Below are 25385 nucleotides of genomic sequence, written 5' to 3'. Positions count from 1 at the left end.
TTTCCACAGGAAAAAATATATCTTTATTTAGATCTATTTCTAAGGTTTTCCACTCAGACTTTGGCACTTCAAGGAAATACCTCAGGATTTTGAATCTCATGATACCCCTGGCAAAACTCCATATGAGAAGAATGCAGTGGTATCTGAAATTTCTTTGGTCACATTATCAACAGATCCCAGTACTGGGGTTTGTCAAAAGAGAAATTTTTTGGTCAAGACTACAGATATCCTTAAATTCTGATCTTTGGTTCTCCCTCCCTGCTCCAAAGCAGTCAGTCATCACAGGTGCTTTGAACTTTGCAGTTTCAGGAAGTATAAAAGTGCAGAGGGTGTGAGAAACCAAGGACAGATGCAGGCACATAAATATCAAGGAGATGCTTGCCATGATCAAGGCACTCAACTCTCTGAATCATCTTTGATTCCCCAGGCCCTATTCAAGTGGTTACAGACAATGCCAGAGTTATGTGATACATCAACAAGCAAGGGGAAACCAGATCATACCCCCTTTGCAGTCTAGCCATGTTATCTTGGGATATAGCTTCACAGCACAGTCTCACTCAACAGGCATCCTCACATTCCGTCAAAGCAAAATTTTGTGGCAGACCAGCTGAGAAGGGCCCTTTGTGGATAGAAACTAGATCAGGGGGTCTTCCAAGATTTGATCCATCTGTGAGGAGTTCCTCAAGTAGACCTTTTTACCTAGTAGATTAGCAGATACTGTAATGGCTTTTTATTTATGGTGTGTTGCATAGTCTTTGTTTGTACATTTAGTTTGTGTGGACACCTAAGTCTTCAGTGACTATCCTCCTTTTCTATCATACTACTGTTTTTTTCTGATATTTTTTAGGAAGACCTTTGTTTTCATTTTTTGTTACATGTACTTCATGTGTAGACTTCTGATGTGTCATTAGGATTCTATGGTTGCTTAAAATATTTTTGCAGTGTTTTGTAATCATAGCAAAATAATGCTAAATCTGAATTAATTACATTTATTTCTAAGTTTAATTCAAGAATGTGGTTGGATTACTTATTTAAAACTTTCTAGGAAGAAATTATCATTGCGGTTCATCAAATGAAGAAGTGAGCAAGTTTAAAAGTGCCAGAACAAATTGTGCAAAAGGAAACTTTTTTGAATAGTTTATATATATTAGTTAAACTGCACATTTGCAATGCAATCCTTCAAAAACTGTATTCTTACTTATTTTATCGAAATTACACTCAACACTTTACATGTGTTTTCTTTCTCTTGCAAAATGGTAGGAACTGATGCTTCAGAATGCCAAAATGAAGAATGTAATTGAAGCAACAAACCAACCTCACCTCTACGAGAAACTGGAGGCCTTACAACAAAGGTTTATACATTTTTTTTTCATTTTGTAGAGTAGTACAAAGAAAGGTTCTCTAATAGATTGAGAAAAGATGGACAATTTGTATTTTTTTTTGTCTTTTTTAAGTTGCTCAGTTCAAGCAATGACTAAATAGTCTAGATCAGAGCAGCTTACTGGCCAGGGCTGGATATCTAAGTCTTGAAGTCTTGACTATGCAGTACTACTGCTTAGAACTTGAGTTATTTTAACTTCTGTGTGACCTAACCCTGTGTAGTTAGTAAAAAAATAAAAGTGGAAAAGAGATGTATAAACAATATCTATGTTGTGTGTGTGTGTGTGTGTGTGTGTGTGTGTGTGTGTGTGTGTGTGTGTGTGTGTGTGTGTGTGTGTGTGTATATAAATATATATAATATATATATATATATATATATATATATATATATATATATATATATGTATATTTGTACAGTGGCAGATACAGAATAGCTATGGATGGGGGGGAGGGCTGCCACTGTCTAAAAACAGATAGCAGTTATCCAGTACTAGACAGTCTCGCATCTTGTTACACTCATCCCTCACTTTCTATTCAAGTTCTGTATATTTAGAAATATACCTATGAAGCTATGAGCACTGAATTAAAGAAAGCAAATACATTTCATACAGACATTAAAGGCATAAGCCTCCGATAACCTCTTACCTCTGTTCTTCAAACTAGCTGCTGAATCCATAGCCTTCCCTGTATCACTACTAATTAATAGATCCATTCTAGAAGCTACAGTCACTGCCATTTGGAAATCCTTCTTCACCATCCCTCTGCATAAAAGGGGGAATTCTACTAACCCATCTAACTACAGACCCATAGCCATTCTATTCCCTCTCTCAAAAATATTTGAAAAATGTATTCATACTCAGCTATTAAACTTTCTCCTTCAAGAAAAAACCTTCTCATAACCACTCATCATGTTTTTCGACCATACCATAGCACAAGCACAGCCCCCCTATCTTTTACCTACAAAGTTGCAGAGGCCAGAGATAACAACCAACTCATATCCTGTCTTTTCCTCGACCTCTCCAAAGTGTTTGACATTGTCTCTCACCCTTTTCTTCTATCTAAACTTGCTAACCTCAGTCTGTCCCCACCTTCACTTCAGTGGTTCACTAGGTATCTATTCAATAGGCAACAGTTTGTCAGATGGCTGTCTTCCTGCTCCCCCTCTCTTCCCATCACATCTGGCATACCCCAAGGCTCTATTCTGGGCCCCCTTCTGTTTAACATCTTCACAAATGATCTTCACATATCTTGTAAGCTATCTTCCCTAATACAATATGCTGATGATTCATCTCTCATCTCCATCTCCAACAACATCTCTGAACTCCACAAACAGACTCAAGATGCCTTGCTATCCGCTGAAAAATGACTGTCTACTAACCAACTCATCTTAAACCCCACAAAAACGAAACTGCTCCTTTTTCTTCCTCGCTCTCTCTCTCTCTCTCTCTCTCTCAATATAAATCAACATTTGTCATCACATCCTCCAATAAGGCCATCATAGAACCTGAAACCCACACCAACTCCTTGGTACCATCATAGACCACAAACTCAAATTTAACCTACATATCCTGCAAAGCATAAAAAACCCACCAAAAACGAGGTCTCCTCTACTGTAATAGAAAAGTTCTAAATCCTGATGCCAGACTCTCTCTGGCTCAGACACTTCTCCTCCCCTCTATACCACCCCAATCCTTACTAACATACAGGCTACTACCATGTCCAAACTCCAACAAACCTACCACAAGGTAGCTAGATTTGCCACCAACTCTCATCACAACTCTCACAACTGCCTTCCACTTAACACTCTCAAATGGCTAGAATTCCCCCAACTCCTACTTTCACAGTTACAAATCACACATGGTATAGTATATAAACCATCCACCTGCCCAGCCCTCTCCTCTCTGGTTTCCTCTTACACCCCTACACATACCCTCCGTACCTCCAACCAATTACTCCTGGATATATACCAACCCAACAAAACCATTGGTAAATTACTCTACAAATCCACCATAGCACAAGCTTGGAACAAACTCCCCATTCACATACGATCTATTTCTTACCCTAAACACTTCAAATAGAAACTAAAACATCACCTACTTAATAGTAAGACTTGTCCCTGTCAGTCCCCTACCTAGTCCAATACAATACTACATGCTTTTCCTCACAGAACTTCCGTCTACAATACTTCCTTTTTTCTCCCCTTAACTTTAGCCCCCTCGCTGTGTACAGACCCTTAGACTATACTGCTGTATCACATATACACAAGTACATACTATTGTCCATCTACACACTCCTCTCTTCTCTGTGAAATATTTCTGACTCACTTGGGAAATCCAACAGAACTACTTTGCCTATGTAAAAAAAAAGTTTTTTTTTTGTATTTTTCATGCTACTGTACTACATTTCTTTTGTATTTCTTGAAATTAAATATTATAATTCTCTGTATCTCTGGAACTTATGTAATATGTGCAGTGTTTACTTTAAAGTGTCTCTATCGCAGCTTTTCTCCTCGGGTCTCCACTGAAAATGGGCTTCTAGCCCAGCTGGACAAACCCGGTTAACAAATGTCAAATAAATAAATAAAAATAAATAAGCAGAATTTATAACAATAGGTATTCACTTTAGACAAAAGTAATTTCCTATTTCACTTATCCCTAGCCCCCCCCCCCCCACCAAGTCTGCCCACACCATCTGGATGACATCATCCTGTATTTCCATATCTTGTCTTAGTCTTCAGATTTTTCTTCAGTTCTTTCAGCACACTAACTGGGCAATAATTCACTGAAATAAATTGATTAAGCCAGGAGTCTGGGTAGCTGGTAAGCCCCTAGAAGCCTTGGAGTTCTAGATTCTTTAGGGTGCATTTTATGAGATTTTTTAAAAATCTTTTGATCCAATAAAGGCCTGAATCAAAATATTGACTAAGGAAAGAAATAAGTTGTGTAGAATGTTTAAAATTAAAATAATATTTCCCAATAAAATAAAAAGACAAGTGTTTATGATACACAAGTCGTATCCATAAATAGTGTTTACCTTCCTAACTTCCCCAAAATAGTCACCTTCTATGAACTACTTTGGTGTTAGATCAAGATGAAAGCAAAAGAACAAGTGGTTGCACTCATACATTTTACACTGTTGCTGTTATTCATCTAAACAGCATGCCTACTATTCCCTACCACTAAAGGATTGACATATGTATATGTCTATGTTTCTCCTACATGGTACACTGCCTCTGGATAACCTATAGTAACCTTCTGTGCAAGCCTAAATGGCCACACTGTCTCCAGCCCCCACATAACTTGCAACACACCCTTTCTGAGTACAAACCTGGGCATGGCTAGTTTTAGACTGAGACGTAGTGAAGAGGTTGGGTCTCCTCTTCTAAGTCTGTGTCAAAATCCACTTTCACATCTGGGGGTGTGGTTGTTGCCAAGCCCCAATAAACTCAGAGTCTAGATGCTCTGTGATGTATTTTTGGTTGATTTTGAAAGATAATTCACTCACTCTCTTGCGAGTCCAATCTGACTCGTAGAGTGACCCTATAGACAACCACCTCTGTCCTCAGAGTTTATAAGGCAGAGAAGTTCCATTACTTGGCCATTTCTCCCCAGTAACCATAAACACTGCTCAAACTCATCAATGAGCATATTGTTTTATTTACTTCTATAGTGATTACAGATATTGAAATAAAATAGGACAAATACTGATAGCCACTTGCTAAACAAACAATACTGTCTCACAGTGAAAACAGAATTAGCATGAGGAATAAACTTCTCTGCCCTTAAAACTCACATTCATTGAAACAGCATTAAAACCCACATGCAAAGAAAATGGATCTGGCCAGTAGATAATTAAATTTACCTTTGGGGTGTTTTCAAACCATAGGCTTCTTGCACACATTTTAGGGACATACATATATGTTCACCTTCCCGATTAATTTTCCTTGTATTAAATTATATTCCTTGTATAATACAGCACAACTTGTTAGCATGTGTTTTAAATTTGTAATTTTGAACATTACCAAAATACTCCTCAAAAATTCTGGACCACTTTAAATAAAATACTACGACTAGGTCAAACTAAGACCTCTCAACCAACAGCAGGTAACCCCTTAGAATGTATTGCAACCCAGTTTAATAAATACTTCACTGACTCCATCAAAACCCTTATTAAACAAAACTGTCCATCAACCTAACCTCTCTACTAGATATTAACAACACCTTCTCCTTAAAACCAGTCCCAACATGTACCATGCACAAATACTTGCTCAGGCTAAAACCCATAACCCTGGCAGCTGACAACCTACCGTCGACATTCTTAAAAATAGCGGCTGAAGCCATCTGCTATCCAGTTTCCCTAATTAACCATTCCATATCTGAGCAACACATCCCCACCCTCTGGAAAATTGCACATATCATATCACTACATAAAGGAGGTCCCACCACCGACTTCTCCGACTATCTGCCCATAGCAATCCTATCCCCTCTATCAGAAATCCTTGAAAGGTGTGTTCACACCCAAATACTTAACCATCTCCTCGACAATAAATTATTTACAAATACTCAGCATGGCTTTCGCCCCTACTATAGTACTACCACAGCCCTAATTAGTTTCACATACACCATCAGTCAGCTTAGAAATAAAGGTGAGCTAGTGTCAGCAATCTTTTTAGACTTATCAAAAGCCTTCGATAGAGTGTCTCAAAATGCTGACTGCCCTGTCCAAACTGAACCTAAGCTACTTCACTCTAGCCTGATTTCAGAACTACCTCACAGATCGGCAACAAGCAGTACGATGGAAAAAAGCTCTTTCTTCTTTACTATCAGTAACAGTGGGCATGCCCCAAGGTTCTATTCTCGGCCCCCTCCTTTTTAACCTGTTTACAAATAATCTCCATAATGCTACAACTCTAGCCACCCTTATACAGTATGCAGACGACTCCACTGTCATATGTTCTGCCCCAACTCTACCTCAACTACAGAACTTAACCCAAATATCCTTCAGTGCTATTGAATCATGGTTGGCAGAAGCTCAACTAATCCTGAATCCAAATAAAATCAAACTTGTGCTCTTCTACCCCACTAAACTCAAACCCCAATCCACTTACTTCAGTATCACATCCAGCAATAAGACTTTGATCGAACTAGTACCATCCACCAAACTTCTTGGTGTTATTATTGATCAAAATCTGAAGTTCGACTTACACATTGCCCAGACTGTAAAAAAGTACACAAGAAAACAGGTACCTTATACAGATGCAAAAACTATCTAACCACAAACTGTAGAATAACCACAGCCAGAACTCATCTTCTGTCAACTTTACTGTATGCCTCACCCATCCTTACCAACCTCTCCAAATCTGAGCTAAGCAAGCTAAATGTCTGCTATAATAAGATAGCTAAATTTGCCACTAACTGTCCTCCTAGAACCCATCATTGTAAGGCCCTAAGACAACTATCTTGGTTAGAAGTACCCCACCAACTCATCATCACACAACTTTCTACTGCCCATCAAATGTTCTATAAACCCAATAAAGCTCCAGCTCTACAAGGCCTCCTCAACCCTCATACAAGTACCCGTCTACTAAGATCCACTAATAAAGCTCTAATTGAAGTAATCAAGAGTAAAAATAGCTCATGTGACTCCCTATACTCCTACTACATTGCTAAACTGTGGAATGCCTTATTACTCAAAATTAGAACTATAACGTGCTTAGAAAACTTCAAGCATCACATTAAAGCCCACCTCACCATTTCCTGGACTTGTACATGTAGTGGGCTTGGTAGCCCAAACCATGGAACTAATTGATTTTAAAATTTTTAATTGCATTTTAATTGCATATGTAATGAGCATTGAATTTAAGTCATATGACCGCCTTATGTTTTTTTCCATCTCACTGTCAATTTCTAGCAGTTTTTTAGTCTTCAGTTTGCTATGTTACCTGTATGTAAGACTAAGTATACTAACTGTACTTTTATTGTCTACATTGTCACTACCTGCTACTATTGTAAGAACTGTCTTCAACAAGCATTGTTATAAGAGATTATTGGTCTTGTCTTCCACTTGATCAAATTATTCTGTTTTAGTCTTTTTACCATTAGGAATGTCTGTTACTATTTTTTTCTTCATTGTATTATTAGATTTTTCCTACTAACAAAATAGTCTACTAACAATGGAGCTTTTCTCCTCAGGCCTCCACTGAAAAATAGTTTTATGTCCAGTTGTACTCTCCCGGTAAACAAATGTAAAATAAAATAAATAAATAAATAATTCTAGTAAGCAATGAAACAAAATGTATAACCCAATAATGAAAAACTACCCATTTCAGAAAGTTTCAACCATAAAAGGCCACTCAAACTTCTGTCATTACAATCCACCAGTATCAGTCAATAAGCACAATCTCTGCAGCAGTAAAAGTCATCTGAATAATTCCACATTAAAGACATCTGTAACTAATGAAGATGTTGCTACTGACAAACAACTTGACATTTCAGTGTTTTGTGTACAAATTCAGTGCCTGCTGCCCTTGAAGAATTAATTCCCTATGTTAAATTAAAAAATACTGTTAAGCTGGTAATATTCAATAGGGAATGACTGACAAACTGACAATAGATTCATAGTTAATAGGCATTTCATACAAATGAGGACACACTCAGGAGTGTAGAACCCCCACCCCCCCCCTTAAAATGCACCAAATAATCAGTAATCAAAAGGACACTGGAATATCAGCACTCCATCTGCATGAACGTCATATGTGACAATATCAAGTGTTGGCCAACCCGTTAGTACCAAGGTCACTACAATATTAAACTTGTAGGGGAAGCCTTCTGATTCATTTATTTTTAATTCCTGTAAGCTTTTTCTTCCGACATCAGTGCAGCACTGTCAAACCTTTCCATGTCCACAGCTTTCACAAAGCTGCACCGTGTATATAAATGAAACAACTACAGCTGCAGTGTGGGCAGCAGCACCATAAATAAACTTGTAGCATGGTCAAATTCTGTGTCTGTCTTTTGTCACTGTATCTCAGAGGATGTCTGTGTGCATGTCTGTGAGCCTGTGTGTATTGCAGGGATGCAGGATAACATCCATAGTTTATGTACAGTTGGGTAAAACGTATATTTCTTTAAAACATGGTATAATTAATAAGCTTTATGGTACAGTTGTATGCATCCTTGACTGTGCACTGCAAAGGCAGGGCACATTTCCTTCCAATGCCCACTGCATGTCCCACCCAGCGATACCACCTAGAACACTGCAGGAAGCAGAGCTAAGAAAAGTCCCACACTTAAAACAGTGCTGGCAAGGATTCATCACACTCAATAGGGTATCATGGCTTGCACCCCTGCTGAGCATACAAGCCCCTGGAGGGGCATGGAGGACAGGAAGATATTGGCAAGTAGGCCAGAGAGGCATGATGTCAGTGCTGACTGTGGAAAACAAACTACAAATTAAGCAGTATATGCATAAAAGAATACATACCATTTAGTCAATACTTCTACTCGGACAACTGGAGCTGGGACACTGAAGATTCCAAATTCCACAGAACTTTGTTTACTGTTCCAGAAACATGTTTGGGCAGTCAGTCAAGTTGTCAATGCCCTGATGAAGATTGGGATTTCACAGCTGCAGTAATAAAAAAATTAAAACACAAACAGCAAAATAAATTTAAATCCAGCACGGCAAACAACCACTTGTGTAAAACAGCCAGTTTAAATTCCTCGCGCGACTTTGAATGTTTTGTCCATCCAACATTAGCGTGCGACGCATGGTCATACTTAAAGGAGAAAACCCACTGCAGAGTGAAAAAGTATTTTTTTTTAATTGTGGAAGCCTACCGCAGCTTTAAAAGTGAGAGGGTGCTCACCCACCTCGCCCTATGGTTCAAGAGCCTTTGGCAGACAGAAAATAGAGTGCAACAGCCAAAAACAGAGAATCACTGCCAGTGTGACCAGTGGTGTAGCTAGAGTTTGTGCCACCTGGGGCTGTCTTTCAGTTTGTCACCCCTCCTCTTCACAAAGTTATGGTCAAATGGGGCCCCTCCATACACAGCCCCCCCCCCCTCGCAGCCATTCCAATGTCCCATTACTTGGCTGTTTCTCCCCATTTACCATAAACACTGTAATGTGCATACTACTTAATGCTTTACTTCTACAGTGATTATTTGCATTTCATTTAAAACTTTTATTTTAAATTTTATAGCACAAACACAGATAGACATCTGCTAAACAAAGCAACACAGTCTCACAATGAAAACAGACTTAGCATTAAAACATCTCAGCCCTTGAAACTCACATTCATTGAAACAGCACTGAAACCCACATTCAAAGAAAATGCAGTTGGTCAGTGGTGGATAAAGTTTACCTTTTTTCCTCCAAACATCTTTAATAAATGTTCATGTATGACAAAGGCAATCTTACATTTATATAAATGAAAAACATACAATGTTATACCACTTTAGTTGCAAACAGTTTACATCACAGACTCCATTGAAACAACTGTAGTTGCAAACATTATACATTACTTATAAACCAATCATTGTCAGTTCAACATTATATGGCTCATTCAAATCCTGCCTCTTAAACCTCGCTCCTGCTCTGCCTATATTGTTCCCACAATTCCCATTTTTTCCCTATGTAGTTTGCTCCTTAATTTTTCTAAAGATCACAATTCCAGTTGCTTTATCTCTCTTACTGTTTTCACTACTTCTAGTAAAGTTGGTCTAGACTTTGACTTCCATTTTCTAGTAATTGCTTTTTTGATGGCCACCATAATTAGACTCATCAAGGCTTTACTGTGTCTAGCCAATTCCGATTCTGTAGCATAACTAAAAAAAATCATCCTCCCAGTCAGTCCATTCCACTCACCCAGCATCTCTGACAGAAATCCCTAAAGTCTGTCAGCTCACTACACTCCCACAAAATATGTTCCCAGCTACCTCTTTCTTGCCCGTCATACCTCCAACATTTGCTGTCCACCTGAGGAAAAATTCTTTAGAGTCTACTTGGAATATAAATATACCTATGTAAACACTTCCACGCAGAGATCCTAAATCTTCTAGACTTTGTTGCATATTTGGGAGATATACATATATCCCTCCATTGTCTCTTTGGGAATTCCTTATCCATTCTCTCTTCACAATCCTTTCTAAGCTCCTCTGATTTATTCTTATTATCATACAGTATTTTATATGCTTTACTAATTATTCCTCTTTTAACAGTAGCTTCTGTTCTAGATTCTATTAAAAACTCTATCAGTGCTGGTCTTTCATTCAGGAGCCCCCTGTTTCTTTCTCTTTGCCTATACTCTGATATTAATCCTTGATAGGGAAGGCAATCTCTAACCTGAAGTGCAAATAAATTCTTGGCCTCTTCCCATTCTATTGCCTTTCCCTTTGTAGTTATTTCCTCCAAATACCTTGGTTCCTTTGCCAGTTTTTTTCAATAAATTCCAGCCTCCTCTTGCATATTGTATGTATCCCTGACCACAGTGATCCCTATTGGCAGAAATCTCTTTTCTCCATTCTCGTGCTGGCTTGGTTCTTAGAATACTCCCTGCTATTTTATGAATATTATACTCTGTATGATTTTGGTTGCTCTCCTTAAGTCTGCATCCAAAATCCCAATTTCTCCTTATTTCTTGAGCTTCTTCCCACTTTGAATTATAGTTTTCTGCTTGTGCTGTGCATAAGAGTCTTAGCTGTGTTGCTCTAAAATACCCCCTCAAATTAGGTAATTCTACTCTGCCATGTTCTGTTGGTAGAATCAGCTTATCCTTGACCTTGCTGTCTTCCCTTCCCAGGTAAAATCCTTCAGCTCTTTTTAATTGATATCCACGACTTATCATCCGGTTGATAAAAGTATGCCTGACCTGTGTATAAGACTAAAGAAACTAAAAATATTTTAATGTCTTGTATCTTAGTATTCATATCCATATAACAAAACTTCCAGTTTCTCAATTTTTGTATTATCTTCTGTTTAGTCTCTTCCCACATATCTGTAGCTGCCACCACAGAGTAATTTCTAATCCATACTCATAAATATTTCATTTTGTCATGACCATATAAATATGGATATTGTTGGATCAATTCTTGTCTGGGTACATAATTTACAGTTATTGCCTTTGTTTTAGCTTCACTAATTTTGTATCCCGAGAAGATTTCAGTTTCTCAATTTTTGTATTATCTTCTGTTTAGTCTGTTCCCACATATCCGTAGCTGCCACCACAGAGTAATTTCTAATCCATACTCCTAAATATTTCATTTTGTCATGACCCCATAAATATGGATATTGTTGGACCAATTCTTGTCTGGGTACATAATTTACAGCTATTGCCTTTGTTTTAGCTTCATTAATTTTGTATCCCGAGAAGATTTGAAACTGTCTTAAAATGTTCCACAACACTGTAATGTCCCTTTCTGGTTCTGTCACGTATAAAATAAGGTTTACTGTCAAAATGCCAACCAGCAAAACATTTTTCCAGTCACACAACATCGAAGAAAAGGGTGAATGTGAGAATATCCGGCTGCATACAGTGTCGAATCTGCTGAATAAATTCAGCAGATTCGACATTGTTGTCAAATAGTGCACGTGACTTCCATACAGGAGCACACTTATGTGAAACTCCTATACTTTATGTCATGATTTTGCAGGGGGGGAAGCCTACCTCCACCCCCACACCCCCTGCTACCTATATATTCCAACTCCGAGATCGCACTACAGTGAGGAGTGGGATGAATATCCCACACCGCACTGCACCATGATCTCTTTGCAGTTTGAGTTCATTGCTGATAGGAATTTTGAACATGGAATGCTAAGCAGCACACAAATTTGGACATCTGTAATTCATTTTTCCATCTGCGGAGCATCCACGTACGACATTGTGATAGTAAACCATAAAATAATGTCATCTGCAAATAAAAACAGCTTTTCCTGACTTCCATACCAATTATATCCACAAATTTCTGAGTCCCTTGTTTTCTTTGCCAGTGGTTCTAAATATAATGCAAACAACAAAGGGGAAAGTGGACAACCTTGCCTAGTTCCTCTACTCAAGCAGAAATTATCAGAGAGGACCCCACCCACTTTAATTTGTGCCTCCGATCCCTCATATATTCTTGTAATCAACCTTATAATTGTATCACAAAAGCAAATGCTTCCATTGCCCTGCTCATGACGTCCCAGTCTACTCTGTCAAATGCTTTCTGTGCATCAAGGCCCACCAATAAAAGAGGCACTTTCTTACATTCTGCTTCCCTCTGGATCAACAATGTTTTGTTAATATTTTCAAATGTTTGCCTCCCCTCCACAAAACCACACTGATCCATATCTATCAGTTTTGGTATCACTTTTGCCATTCTTTTAGCCATTATAGACACAAACACTTTATAATCATGGTTTAGCATTGAAATGGGCCTCTATGAAGCTGGATCTGGTTGATCTTTACCCTCTTTATGTATTACAGCTACCACTGCCTTCTTCCAGGATGTTGGTACTTCTCCTCCTCTTAAAATACTGTTAAACAAAACCTTCCAGATCTTTATCAGTTTTTTCTCTCCTAGCTTCCAAACTTCCACAGGAATACCATCTATTCCTGGGGACTTTCCTGTAGATTGGTTATACATAGCCATTTTTATCTCATGCCTTCCTATCCTAACTGTTAGTAATTGAGCCTCATCTACCTCTAACTTTGGCATATTTAATTCTTCCATAAACATGTCCATTTGCACCTTTTCTTGATTCCATATTTCTCTGCATTATATAAATGTTCATAAAATTACCAAAATATTTCTAATACTTCTACAGGGTCTGTTTTGTTATCTTCCTTGTTATAGGCTTCCTAAGCTTGTTGACTGCCCTTTCCACTTTCTGTTCCCTGAGTCATTGTTCTAAAAGTTTTTGTGCTTTACAATTATTATCAAAAAACAGTTGCTTAACAGCAGTCTTTCTAAACTCTTGCATATTATCAAGGTCATCCCTTATTTTCTGTTTAGCATTCTGCAGTTGCTCCTTTTCTTGTTCTGAGAGATTTCCCCTATTTTGCAATACTTTAACATGTGTCAATCCCTCAAAATAATTCTTGTTACTGTTTAACCATATCTCCATTTTTTTTATTTCCAAACTAGTTTTAACCTCCACTTTAATTTTATCCCACTCCTTAGCTATGTTTTCAGAAGATAATTCTATCTTCTCTAGTAGCTCCTGAGTTAATTCCACAACCCATTCCTTAAATTCCTTTCTTTTGAACCAATAGGTGGGAAAGCTCCAGTGTCTTTTTTTTATATTACCTTGCGTATATATTTTAGTTGTTACTGGTGCATGATCTGAAATAATTATTGGGTGCATTTCAAGACCTTTAATTAAATGCACACATTCCTGTGAGATATAAAATCTATCTAGCCTAGCCCAGTTTTTTATGTTAGTGAGTAATATATAAATTCACTCCGAACTCCTAGTACTGAATACACATCTTCCATGCCAAACATTTTCATAAATGTTTTTAAAAATCTTCCCTCCTTTGTTATATTTTGCCTTCTAACCCCCGAGACACATCTTCACTGTTGCAAACCAAATTCCAGTCTCCACGTATAAGTAATATTCCTTTCTGAAAGCTGATTATTTTTCCCAGAATTGTCTTTAGCTCCATTATAGCAGTTTTAGGGTGGATGAAAATGCATGCCATTGTAATCTTCCTCCCTAGCCAGTAGCCCCGTAGTAGTATGTATCTTGCATTATTATCTTTTTTTTTCTCTTATGTCACTATTGGAGCTCCTCTTGCAATTAATATAAGTACTCCTCTTTTCCTTTGCCCCAGATATTCCACTGAATATCCATCTTGAAAACCTTTCTTTATCAAATTCACACATTCAGTTCTTTCCAGGTGTGTCTCCTGTAGCACAGCTATCTGCATTCTGCATTTTTTAATATAGTTCACTACTCTTTATTTTTTATATTTATCTGTAAGACCATTCAGATTGAAAGACATTACAGAAAGCATCATTTTCTTATATAGTTATTATTACCACCTTTTATATATAACTGCTCTTTTGTTAAATGTCTAGTCCCAACTTTTATGTTACATGTATATACACTGTTCGGCAGGTTGGTCTTTTATACAGTTGTTTCATGTCATATCCATTTGTGCCTTTGTCACATCTTAAATAACTTTTTGTTTTTTTGAAAGCCCTCAAACAGAACAAACACCCCCCCAAATAAAACTCTCCTAAAACCTATGAACCTAAAAATAACACACAAAACTATGTGCATCTTCAAATATTGAAGTTTTTGTTTCCTAATAAGAACTTAAGTTCTAAGTTGATAGCTACACAGACAGGGTAAAGTTAACCAAAAAGAAGGGTTAGTCATGCTAAGACACGTGGTACAGCCTGTGCTATTAGTAAGTGCTATTTGATTTGGTATATCTTTATAACTCTCCCACTTGAGAGAACACTTGAATTTTTTCAGTGCATACTTTCTTCTAGCTATTTCTCTTTATCAAATTGTCTTCTAGTGACATGCAGCCATGCAAACCAGATACTAAACTGCTAAGGGTACCTTGTTTGTCAGAAAAGAAAGCCTTACAATATTCAATATTCTTTTTTATTTATACGCTTTGTAATAAACTTGTTACTGGATAATGTCTAGGGTTTTTACATGCAAGCATGGGAAAAAAGCACACAGATTTTTCTTTTGTCATAGTCTCTTAACCAGATCCTTCTGCTCTCCCCATCTCCTCCCTTACTCATTTTTTTCATTGCAGTGCCTACAGTTCTCAAAACTGAACAAAGCAAAAGAGAGAAGAAGGGTAAACAAGAAAAAACAAAAGCACCTGTTTATATTAGTATCCCCAGTGCATTAAAAAAATTAGAGAATGTTACTTCAAGTCTAACTGGTTTTGTATTATCTTTAAAGCCATCACACCTGGGAAAACCCCTGATTTTTTTCAGGGAAAATTATGTCCTAGTCAATTTCTTTGTTCTTTTTTCTTCTTTTCCCTCAGCCAATTGCCTTCCATCAGACTGTCTCCAGTTTCTCTTTATCAGATTGTCTCCATGGAGGCATGAAGACCAGCTGCAGAAATGCTACTTAGTATATATATTTGCAAGTGCTAGAAAAAATAAAAAGCCTTATGAAATTCAATATTCTTTTTCATTGACTTGTTCTCTGTCTTAAAATAAAGGTCCTTAATCATTCATTTCCATATGCAGGAATGAAAAAAGCACATTAATTTGAACTCTGTCATGCCCCCTTAACCAGGGTCCTTTTTTGTTTTATCATTACATTGCCTATGTTTCTCAAAACTGCACAAGAAGAATAAGAGAAGATGGGAGAAATACAAAATCAACACCTGTATACAATCCCTATTACACCCAAAAATAGCATGCAAAGAAAACCATGCAACACCGATACTGTACTATTAAAAGAAAGTGTTTTCTTTACTTGCAGTTAGCATTCTGTCCTCTCTTCCACTCCCCAAAGCATTTTTCCGAACATTAAAGACATGAAGTAGGGCATATACTTTAGAGTCCCCCACTCAACAAACATATGTAATTTATTTATTTATTTATTTCAGTTTGATTACCGGGGAAGTCCACTGGGCCAGAATTTGCCCATTTTCAGTGGAGGCCCGGGGAGAAAAGCTCCATAAGAAACACAATTAGAGGTTACAAAAAATGCCAAATGCAAAGGTAAAATACATGTATGAATTCATACAAAACAGGTATAGTAAAAGAATAAATTGTCATTATACATGCAATGAGACAAAGGTTGCAGGTTTTTACATTCAGAGAAATAAGAATCAATTGTCAAGAAATAGGCATCAGTGATTACTTGATAGTTGCGTTATATACATGCTAGGAGTCAAGAGAGAGAAATTGAATGATCAGAAGGTGATGGATTAGGTTTGTGTTAGGTAACTAGAAAAGGAGAGGATGTAGAGAAGTTAGGAGCAGGAGTTTAATAGGCTCTATGGGGAAATTTATTTGTATTTATGTAGGGTGAAAGCAGGAGCATTTACGTTTGGAAGATAGAAATGAGAAAAGTTGGGTCTTGAAGGATTTGGGGTCAGGTATCGTCCTAAGTGAAGGAGTGAGAGAGTTCCATTTTTTGCCTACAGTGAAAGAGAGAAGGAGTTGGCCTGCAGAGCGTTTGGGTTTATGAATAGAGATTAAATTTTGGTGTTCAGATCTCAAAGATCTGGTTGGGATATAAGGGGGAAGGATGTTTGTTAGTGCTGGGCACTTATTTGGAAAGAATATTAATTTGTGAGTGGTGGTAAGTTGGAGGTAGCCGAGGTAGTTAGGGAGTTCCAGCCAGTTCAATGATTGTAGGGTGAGGCAGTGGTGAGTAGAGGTTTTGGATTTGGTTGCGAATTTGGAGATTTTATTATAGCAAGTTTCAAGTTTAGAGGTGATGGAAGAAGACAGGTTAGTTAGAAGAAGGGCTCCGTATAGTAAGGAAGGAGGTAGGTAGTTGCTAAAGTATGCCTGGAGGAGTTGGAGAGAAAGCGGTTATTCCTGTAGAGCATACCAAGTTTTTGGTGGGTTTTCTTGATGTTTTGTTGTACGTGGATATCAAATTTAAGGTATTCATCTATGGTGATACCAAGGAGTTTTGCAGAAGGAACCACTTCTATGGCAGTGTTGCTTTGACTAAGGACTTTGAAAGCATTTTTGTCAAAGGAGTAGGTCCTGGTGGGAGGGAAGAGAAGTATTTTAGATTTATTAGAGTTGAGAGAGAGATGGTTGCAGTGCATCCAGTTCTCGGTAGTGGAAAAAGCTATTTGAGTTTTTGTCAGTAGTTCTGGCAGGTTGGCAGCGGTGCAAACTAAGGTGGAGTCATCGGCGTATTGGATAACTGTTGTGTCAGGGACGACAGTGTGAAGGTTATTTATGAAGATGTTGAAGAGCATGGGTCCAAGGATGGATCCCTGGGGAACACCTGTGGGTGTGGGCAGGAAGGAGGAGGTAGAGTTATTCCATCTGACAGCTTGTGATCTGTCAGATAGGTAGCTGGAGAACCAGGAGAGGGTTTCAGGGGAGAGATGAAGGTTGGAGAGATGGAAGAGAAGGTGTTTGTGGGAGATAGTGTCGAAGGCTTTAGAAAGATCAAGTAGTGTTGAGGATACTAGTAATCCGGAGTCTCGGGCCCGATTTACTGTTTCTAAGAAGGATAGTAAGGCAGTAATGGTGCTGTGGCCAGGGTGGAAACCATGCTGGGTGGGAGTTATGAGGTTATTTTGGGTTAAGAAAGGCATAAGTTGGTGGTGGACACATTTTTCAAGAATTTTTGATATGGGTGAAAGAAGGGCGATTGGACGGAAGTTGGAGATATTAGTGTTTTTGCCTCCTTTATGAAGAGGAAGGATGAAGGCAGAACGCCAGAGTTTGGGTACGTATGATTCTTTTAAAGATCTATTGATTAGGATGCTGATAGGGATGGCAATACCTTCAGCAGCAGCTTTGAGGAAGGAGGAGGGTATGTTGTCAGGGGCATTTGAGCAAGGCTTTAGTTTAGTGAGAAGTCTTTTTATAAAAGTAGTTGGAACAGGTTTGAGATGGAAATTAGGAAGGCGGGTAGGAGGGAGTAGAGGAATGAGAGTAGGAAGGATTGTTGTCTGGGAAAGATTTGGTAAGATTAGCTATAGAGTCAGTAAAAAATGTGTTAAAGAGAGAGCTGAGTTCTGAGTCAGTTAAGCTAGGGTCTGGGCAGGGATTATTCCTGGATCCTGGGTGGAGTAGGGAATTAATGGATTTCCAGAATTGTTTTGGGTTAACGTTGTTGTTAGACTGAAGTTTATTATAATAGTTTTTTTTATCAGAGGTGATTAGTTTTTTTGCTTGGTTGCGAAGTTGGGTGTATTAAAGCAGGGTGGAAGGCATCTTATTTTTATGGTAGAGCTTCCAGTATTTGTCCATACAATTCATGATTTGTTTGGTTTCTTTGGAAAGCCATGGAGCAGAATTAGTTTTGACTCGTTTGTTTCTTGGTGGGGCTTGGGAGTTGAGAATTTTTAGGAAAATGGAGTTAAAATGTTCTACTGCATTGTCAAGGGGAAGAGTATTTAGGATTTGCCAGTTAGTGTGTTTAAGAGTGTTGGAGAAGTTTGTGGGGTTGAAGTTGCTGAGATTACGAGTGTGGATGTAATGGTGCTGATGTTTAGTGGTGTTGTTTGAGCGATGTATGAATGCAGGGAGATGGTCACTAAAGGTATCTGGGATAGTGCCAGAGAGAGTTATTTTGTTTGGGTGGGAGACTAAGATCCAATCGATGATGGATCCTGGGGGGTGGTGTTTATTTGGGCGTGTGATAGTGTGAATTACTTGGGTAAAGTTGTACAGGTTAATGAATAAGGAGGGAGAAGGTGAGTTAATTTTATTCCAATCAATATTAACTTCGCCTAGGATGAAGGTTTCGAATTTTATTTCGGTTGAGGCCCAGTGAAGAATATTTTCAAGGGTAGAGATGTTGTCGCCAGGGGATATATATGGGGAGATAATGCAGATATTTTTATGTTTATTTAGTTGTAGGAGACTAGCTGTTAGTTCAGAATTTTTGAATTGTGGAATTGGAGTTTGTAGAGGGATTACTGAGAGAAGGTTAGAGTAGATTAGTGCAGAGCCTCCTCCTTTTCTGTTTAAATGGTCGCTTCTATGGATTTGGTAACCAGGAGGTAGGATTTCGGAGTCTGCAGTATGGGGTTTTAGCCAAGTTTCAGAGATGGCTAAGATGTCAGGTTGGTTGTGGCAAATCCAATCTTGTATTTGGTGTATTTTATTATTTAGGCTCTGGGCATTTATAGTAAAGAACTTAAGGGAGTTAAGAGAGGAGGTAGGAGAGGAAGAGGGAAGGGTGGAGTTGAAGTGTGCTATGAAAGAAGTAGGGGGTGAGGGGAGGGAGTTGTTAGTTGTGAAGCAAGGACCAGGGTTGGGATGGAGATCTCCAGATAAGGCAAGGTCATTATAGGGATTATCTTTTAGTCGTTTGGGTTAATTGAGAAGGAAGTTGTTTGGAGATGGTATTAGTGTAACGGTGAAGGTAGTTGTTGTAGTTGAGAAGAGTTTAGGAAGGAATTGGTACAGTAGTTTAGGAGGAATAAGAGAGGAAGATATGGCATTGTAGTGGGTAATAAAAGCAGTTTGAAAGTGAGTGCAAGGGATAGTTTGAGAAGTGGGTAGGTGTAAGGGAGCTATGGGAGAGTAGGAAGTAGCAAGATAGAGAGGAATTAGAAATGCAAGAAGGGAGCATGGGACACGGATTGTGTGAAGGATTTGGGAAGGCATACTTAGAGAGGAGGGGGATAGAGGAGAGAAAAGTTAAGACGTTTGTAGACTATTTGAGGAGGAGAGGTAAGGAAGTAGAAGAGGATGTGAAAAATTACTGGGTGAGAGAAACAGAGAGTTAATGTAGGTAGGAGTGCAGGTTAAGTGGAGTGGGAGGAGTCACAAGTGGGAGGGGTAATGAGGAGAAGATAGAGAGAGGCTGATTGGAATGGGTAGGAGGGGTTAGTTAGGAATAAATGTAGAGGTACTGGGGGTGGGTGGGAATTGGGGGCAGGGTAGGGGAGCGGAGTGAGCCCGCAGGGCGAATGGAGCGGGAAGAGCCAAAGGAAGTAGAAATGGGAGGAAAACAATCAGTGGAGTATGAGAGCCAGAAGGTAAGCTTGCACAGCTGTGAAGTAAGGTGTAAGACTGGCAGCAAATTAGAGTAGTGGATAGATATAAAGAAATGACAGAAGAAGAAGGAACAGAGACATATAAGGGAAAATAGAGATGAGTATATGTAGAGTGGAGAAGAAGACAGGTAATCCAGGGAGGATGGTAAGGGATGGAGTAGTAGGATAGTCTGAGAACTATATGGGTAAGGATAAGGAGAAGAGAAGGAATGAAAGTGGAGAGAGCAAAATGGAATAGGAGCACCACCTAGTGGGCAGTCAGTTTGATACAACAGAGACCCCTACAGGAGAAAATCAGGAAGGGGGGAGGAAGGAGCTTGCATACTACAGAGAAGGGTAGAGAATAAGCAAGGGAAGAGTACGTTGTTTAGTGGAGAAGAAGAAAAATAAATATATGAAGGAGGAAGTATAGGGTATGTTAGTGGGCAGGAAATGGGAAAGCTTTGGCTGCTGGCTAACCTGGCAGGGAAGCGTGCAGTGAGCTGCTAGAAAGTATGTATAACCTTCAGTAATGTACAATGGATAAAGCACTGGACATACTTTCACAGAAAATTCCTTGTGGGGAGCAGAATGGGTTTCTACTTTTACACTTTAATGTCCTTGATTGTGGGTTCTTGGGAAGGACGTCCGAATGGGAGTATTCATGAGGTTAGAGCAGGAATAGGCGGGAACAGCAAGCTGAAACAAGCAAGGAGAGAAAAAGGGTAATGAAAACATACAGTACAGGAGCATGAGTTTATAAAGAGGCAGTTATGACATACACAGGTAAGGTTTGCGAAATTGTGTAAGCAGATCTATAAACTTAAATTAAGCATCTATTCAGAAACAACCAAACTCAAAAATTGTATGAGCAGCTCTGTGAACTTATGATAAGCACATTCAATTATAAGTAAATCACAAAGAAAGCACAGAAAGAGTAGAATGAGATAAGCCCTAAAGCGGATGTTTTTAGACTCCACTTGCAGGGCGCTGAAGATAGTAGTGTGACTGCACAGTATTTAGAGTCAGTTTGTGTGCTACTAGCACATTTCAGGTTAATTTGTGTAACACAGTCCAAAACGGCTGTTTGCAGACTCCACGTGCAGAGCGCAGAGGTAATAGTGCGACTGCACAGTGTTCGGAGCCAGTTTGTGTGTTAATTGCACATTTCCAGTAAATTTGTGTGTCTCAATTCCCAAACAGCAATTTGCAGACTCCACATGCAGAGCGCTGAGGTAATAGGGCGACTGCACAGTGTTCGGAGTCAGTTAGAGTGCAACTTGCACGTTTCCAGAAATTTGTGTAACCCAAACCCCAAAATGGCTATTTGCAGGCACCACGTGCAGAGCGCTGAGATAGAAGTGCGACTGCACAGTATTTGGAACCAGATATTGAAAAGTTATAGGTTTAGTACGAATACCACAATTTGTTTACATCTGTTAAACATGCCCCGCATATTAACTAAATGCTGGTATGAACAAATGCTTTTCCAATGAAGGAAAGCAAGTACACCTTCGGATTGAGTAACTAAACAAGCCCAGTATAGTTGTTGTTGGTGCAGCGGGCTAATCAGAGTAGTCTAAGCGTGAGCGTTTGCGTATCTATAACGGGTAATCCAGAAAACAGCTTTTCATTTACAAATGCTAGCATCGCTTATATTAAACATTTTAAGAACAGCCCTAGTAACAAAGTAAAGCATTCAGTGCATCAGGATAAAGATGGGAAGTAAGAAAATGAAAGAAAAAAGAATAAATGCAAATATATGGCAATTAATACAGCTACAGTTAAAACGACAGCAAAAGTATGTAAGCTAAATTACAACCACAAATAAAGTGACAGAGCATGACAAGGTAAAAATGAAAAAGGAAGCTTATAACAGTTAACAACACAAGCTGAGTGCAAAGCACTGCAATGAGTGTGTGTTAGCACCAGAGAGCAATAACACGCACTTCAATTATAAAGCTGACATTGCAGGCAGGCATAACATAATTCATTTTAGCATTATCTAAGTTTGCTTAATAAAGCTAACCATTTAGGCAGGTACAACAAAAACAGCAGTTTAACATTGGTTTAGCGAATGACTCTCAGAGGTTATACATACTGTTGGAAAAGAACAAATGTGAACGCCGAAGCCAGGGATGCACAGCAGCCAGGGGCACGAGTAAGGAACTAAAGATGGCGCCTCCTTGGATGGGGTCGCTAAATAGAGTGAGGGGAGGAAGTTAGGCAGAAGGGGAGGAGAGAGAGAGCTGAGAGAGGAGGGAGAGTAATCAGTGGGTGCAGTTGCAGACCGGAAGCTGTGAAGTAAGCAGCAGCAGGTGGACAGTATAGTTTATCCTCAGGCAGACAAAAGGGGAAAGGATAGGAAGAGTAGAGTTGAAAGAAAAAGGTATAGGGATCAGATCATGAACTAGTTGGCAGGGGAGAGGGGAGGAGGAGAAGGACCCTGAGTGGAGGAAGGAAGGAAAATAAGGGAAGACAGGACAAGAGCCAAAGGAAGTAGAAATGGGAGGAAAACAATCAGTGGAGTATGAGAGCCAGAAGGTAAGCTTGCACAGCTGTGAAGTAAGGTGTAAGACTGGCAGCAAATTAGAGTAGTGAATAGATATAAAGAAATGACAGAAGAAGAAGGAACAGAGACATATAAGGGAAAATAGAGATGAGTATATGTAGAGTGGAGAAGAGGACAGGTAATCCAGGGAGGATGGTAAGGGATGGAGTAGTAGGATAGTCTGAGAACTATATGGGTAAGGATAAGGAGAAGAGAAGGAATGAAAGTGGAGAGAGCAAAATGGAATAGGAGCGCCACCTAGTGGGCAGTCAGTTTGATACAACAGAGACCCCTACAGGAGAAAATCAGGAAGGGGGGAGGAAGGAGCTTGCATACTACAGAGAAGGGTAGAGAATAAGCAAGGGAAGAGTACGTTGTTTAGTGGACAAGAAGAAAAATACATTTATGAAGGAGGAAGTATAGGGTATGTTAGTGGGCAGGAAATGGGAAAGCTTTGGCTGCTGGCTAACCTGGCAGGGAAGCATGAGGTGAGCTGCTAGAAAGTATGTATAACCTTCAGTAATGTACAATGGATAAAGCACTGGACATACTTTCACAGAAAATTCCTTGTGGGGAGCAGAATGGGTTTCTACTTTTACACTTTAATGTCCTTGATTGTGGGTTCTTGGGAAGGACGTCCCAATGGGAGTATTCAGTAGGTTAGAGCAGGAATAGGCGGGAACAGCAAGTTTCACAGAAAATTCCCAGATTAAGTTATCCATCACCCAGCTCCTGTCTCTGATTTATTTCCAATGTACTCAGTTCTTCTAGTCAACTCTGTTGCCCCCTTCCTTCTCTCCAACATTTTCCATTGAAATACTAGAAAAGGTTTCACAGGTGCAGTCTCTCTGTAGTCTTTATTACCAGAGGAAGAAGAAGCTGAATCCCCTTCTTTTCACAGCTCAGTGTTTTTTGGACAGTCTTTTGTATTTCCTCCTTAGCATGCACTTCATCAGAAACTGATTTTGTCCTGGGAAGAATACCTTGAAGACAGCTGGATACAGCAGTTTGAATCTCACACCTGCGTCTTGACATTCTCTGAATAGAGGAATGAATTTACTTCTCTTTTGCCTGGTGTACAGTAAGTAATTATTTTCCACAAACACTCTGCTATCTCCCGCTTTTAGTATTTTGTCCTTCTGCCACAGTTTTGACTAAATCAACTCTTTTTGCTGGTGTAGCATTGCATCTTTACTATTAAAGGTCTAGGTTGCTTTCTTATAGCTCAGTTTGGAGCATACACACAATGTGCCCATTCAGCTAACAAGTTCTGATATAGAATACCAGTCCAGTTCCTTATTTGTGCTTTCATAAATTTAATGCAGTCTGTTCCTTCCAGCTTCTCTGGTATAGCTGAAAACCTCAAGTTTTCCCTACGTGCTCTGTCCTCTAATTCTGTTATTTTTTTTTAAACATCTCTTCCTGACCAGTCTCATATTCAGCCATCGTTTTCTTTATTTCGACCTCTGATTTTTGTAGCTTTACCATCTCATCTGAATATCTGTTTAACGCTTCTTCTATTTGTTCCAGCCTTTTGTTGTTTGTGTTGATATACTCTGTCAGTGTTTATATCAACCAGATCTGTATGCAGTTGTCTTATATCATCCTGTAGGTTATTGGAGGTCATGTCTGAAGGTTGCACTACTTTTTGCTGAACAGCTGCAGAACTCTCCCTAGTAGTGTTTCATCCTCACTTTTTATAGCTGATTTTTTCCAGGTCTTGTGTATTTCTTTATTCTTGACATCCAGTGTACTTACTAGCCAGTTACTGAAATTCACCCATAAACACAAGTGTACTGGCCTTCTCTGCTGAATTTCTGTTTTCACACTGGGAGAGCTAGAAACAATCTGTTACTCAGTGTGCAGCCACCTTGTCACTCCAATAAAGTTTACCTTTGGGCTGTTTTCAAATCATAGGCCCCTTGCACACATATTTAGGACCATGCAAACCTACATGTGTTCTTTGATTCACCTCCCTGATTGTATTAAGTTATATTCCTTATATAATACAGCACACTTGTTTGAGCATGTTTTGAACATTTTTCCAGTAAACAATGAAAGAAAATGTATGAACCAATAATGACAAAACTGCCCAATTCAGAACATTTCCATCATAAAAGTCTACTCAAACTTCTGTTATTACAATCCATCAGTATCAGTAAATCTACTCAATCTCTGCAAAAGTAAAAATCATCTAAATAATTCCACATTAAAGAGATCTGTAACTAATGAAGAGGTTGCTGCTAGCAAACAACTTTATGTTTCATTGTTTCATCTACAAATAAAGTGCCTGTTGCCCTTGAAGAATAAATTGCCCATGTAACATTAAAAAATGCTAAGCTAATAATATTGCAATAGGGAACGGATGGCAAACTGATAACAGGTTCATCGTGACTAGGTATCTCCTCCAAAGGAAGACATTCTCAGGACTGCAGCATCGACCCACTTTAAAGTACAACACAGTACAGTATCAGCAATCCATCTACCTACTGTGGGAGTAAAACCCACAGCCTTCTGCATCAAAAGCAAGTATACTACCTGTTATGCTACTAACAGTGCAAATGGACTTAGCAGAAGCAGCACTAAACTTCTCTTTCCCACAGCTCTCAGCTCCATATAAAATTCACTTGACAGTTATCTATATCTCTCAACTTTGCAGTACAAGAAATCTGGAAAAAGCCAAAATTTATTTGGTGGGGGTAGGGGGCAAAGGCCTCAAACCAGGGACACATTTTAAACATTGCTTGTAAAATCTTAGAAAGTTGCCAAAATAAAATATATGTTACCATGTGTTTCCTAAAAG

At 38.9% G+C, this 25385-nt stretch overlaps 1 protein-coding gene across 1 annotated transcript in view; it reads left to right on the top strand.

Moving 5' to 3' along the window:
* Positions 1 to 25385, top strand: part of DNAH11 (dynein axonemal heavy chain 11) — a 4606558-nt gene that overhangs the window by 1263489 nt on the left and 3317684 nt on the right. Inside the window, exon 27 of the mRNA XM_044065542.1 lies at positions 1261 to 1352. Within this exon, the coding sequence (XP_043921477.1) occupies positions 1261 to 1352 (92 nt within the window). The remainder of the gene's footprint in view (positions 1 to 1260; positions 1353 to 25385) is intronic.

This window comes from Protopterus annectens, chromosome 3.part0 (genome assembly GCF_019279795.1).
Source record: "Protopterus annectens isolate FY-2018-M chromosome 3.part0, PAN1.0, whole genome shotgun sequence".
Lineage (NCBI taxonomy): Eukaryota > Metazoa > Chordata > Ceratodontiformes > Protopteridae > Protopterus > Protopterus annectens.
The sequence above is the reverse complement of the archived record's forward strand: the minus strand, read 5'-3'. Positions and strand labels throughout refer to the sequence as shown.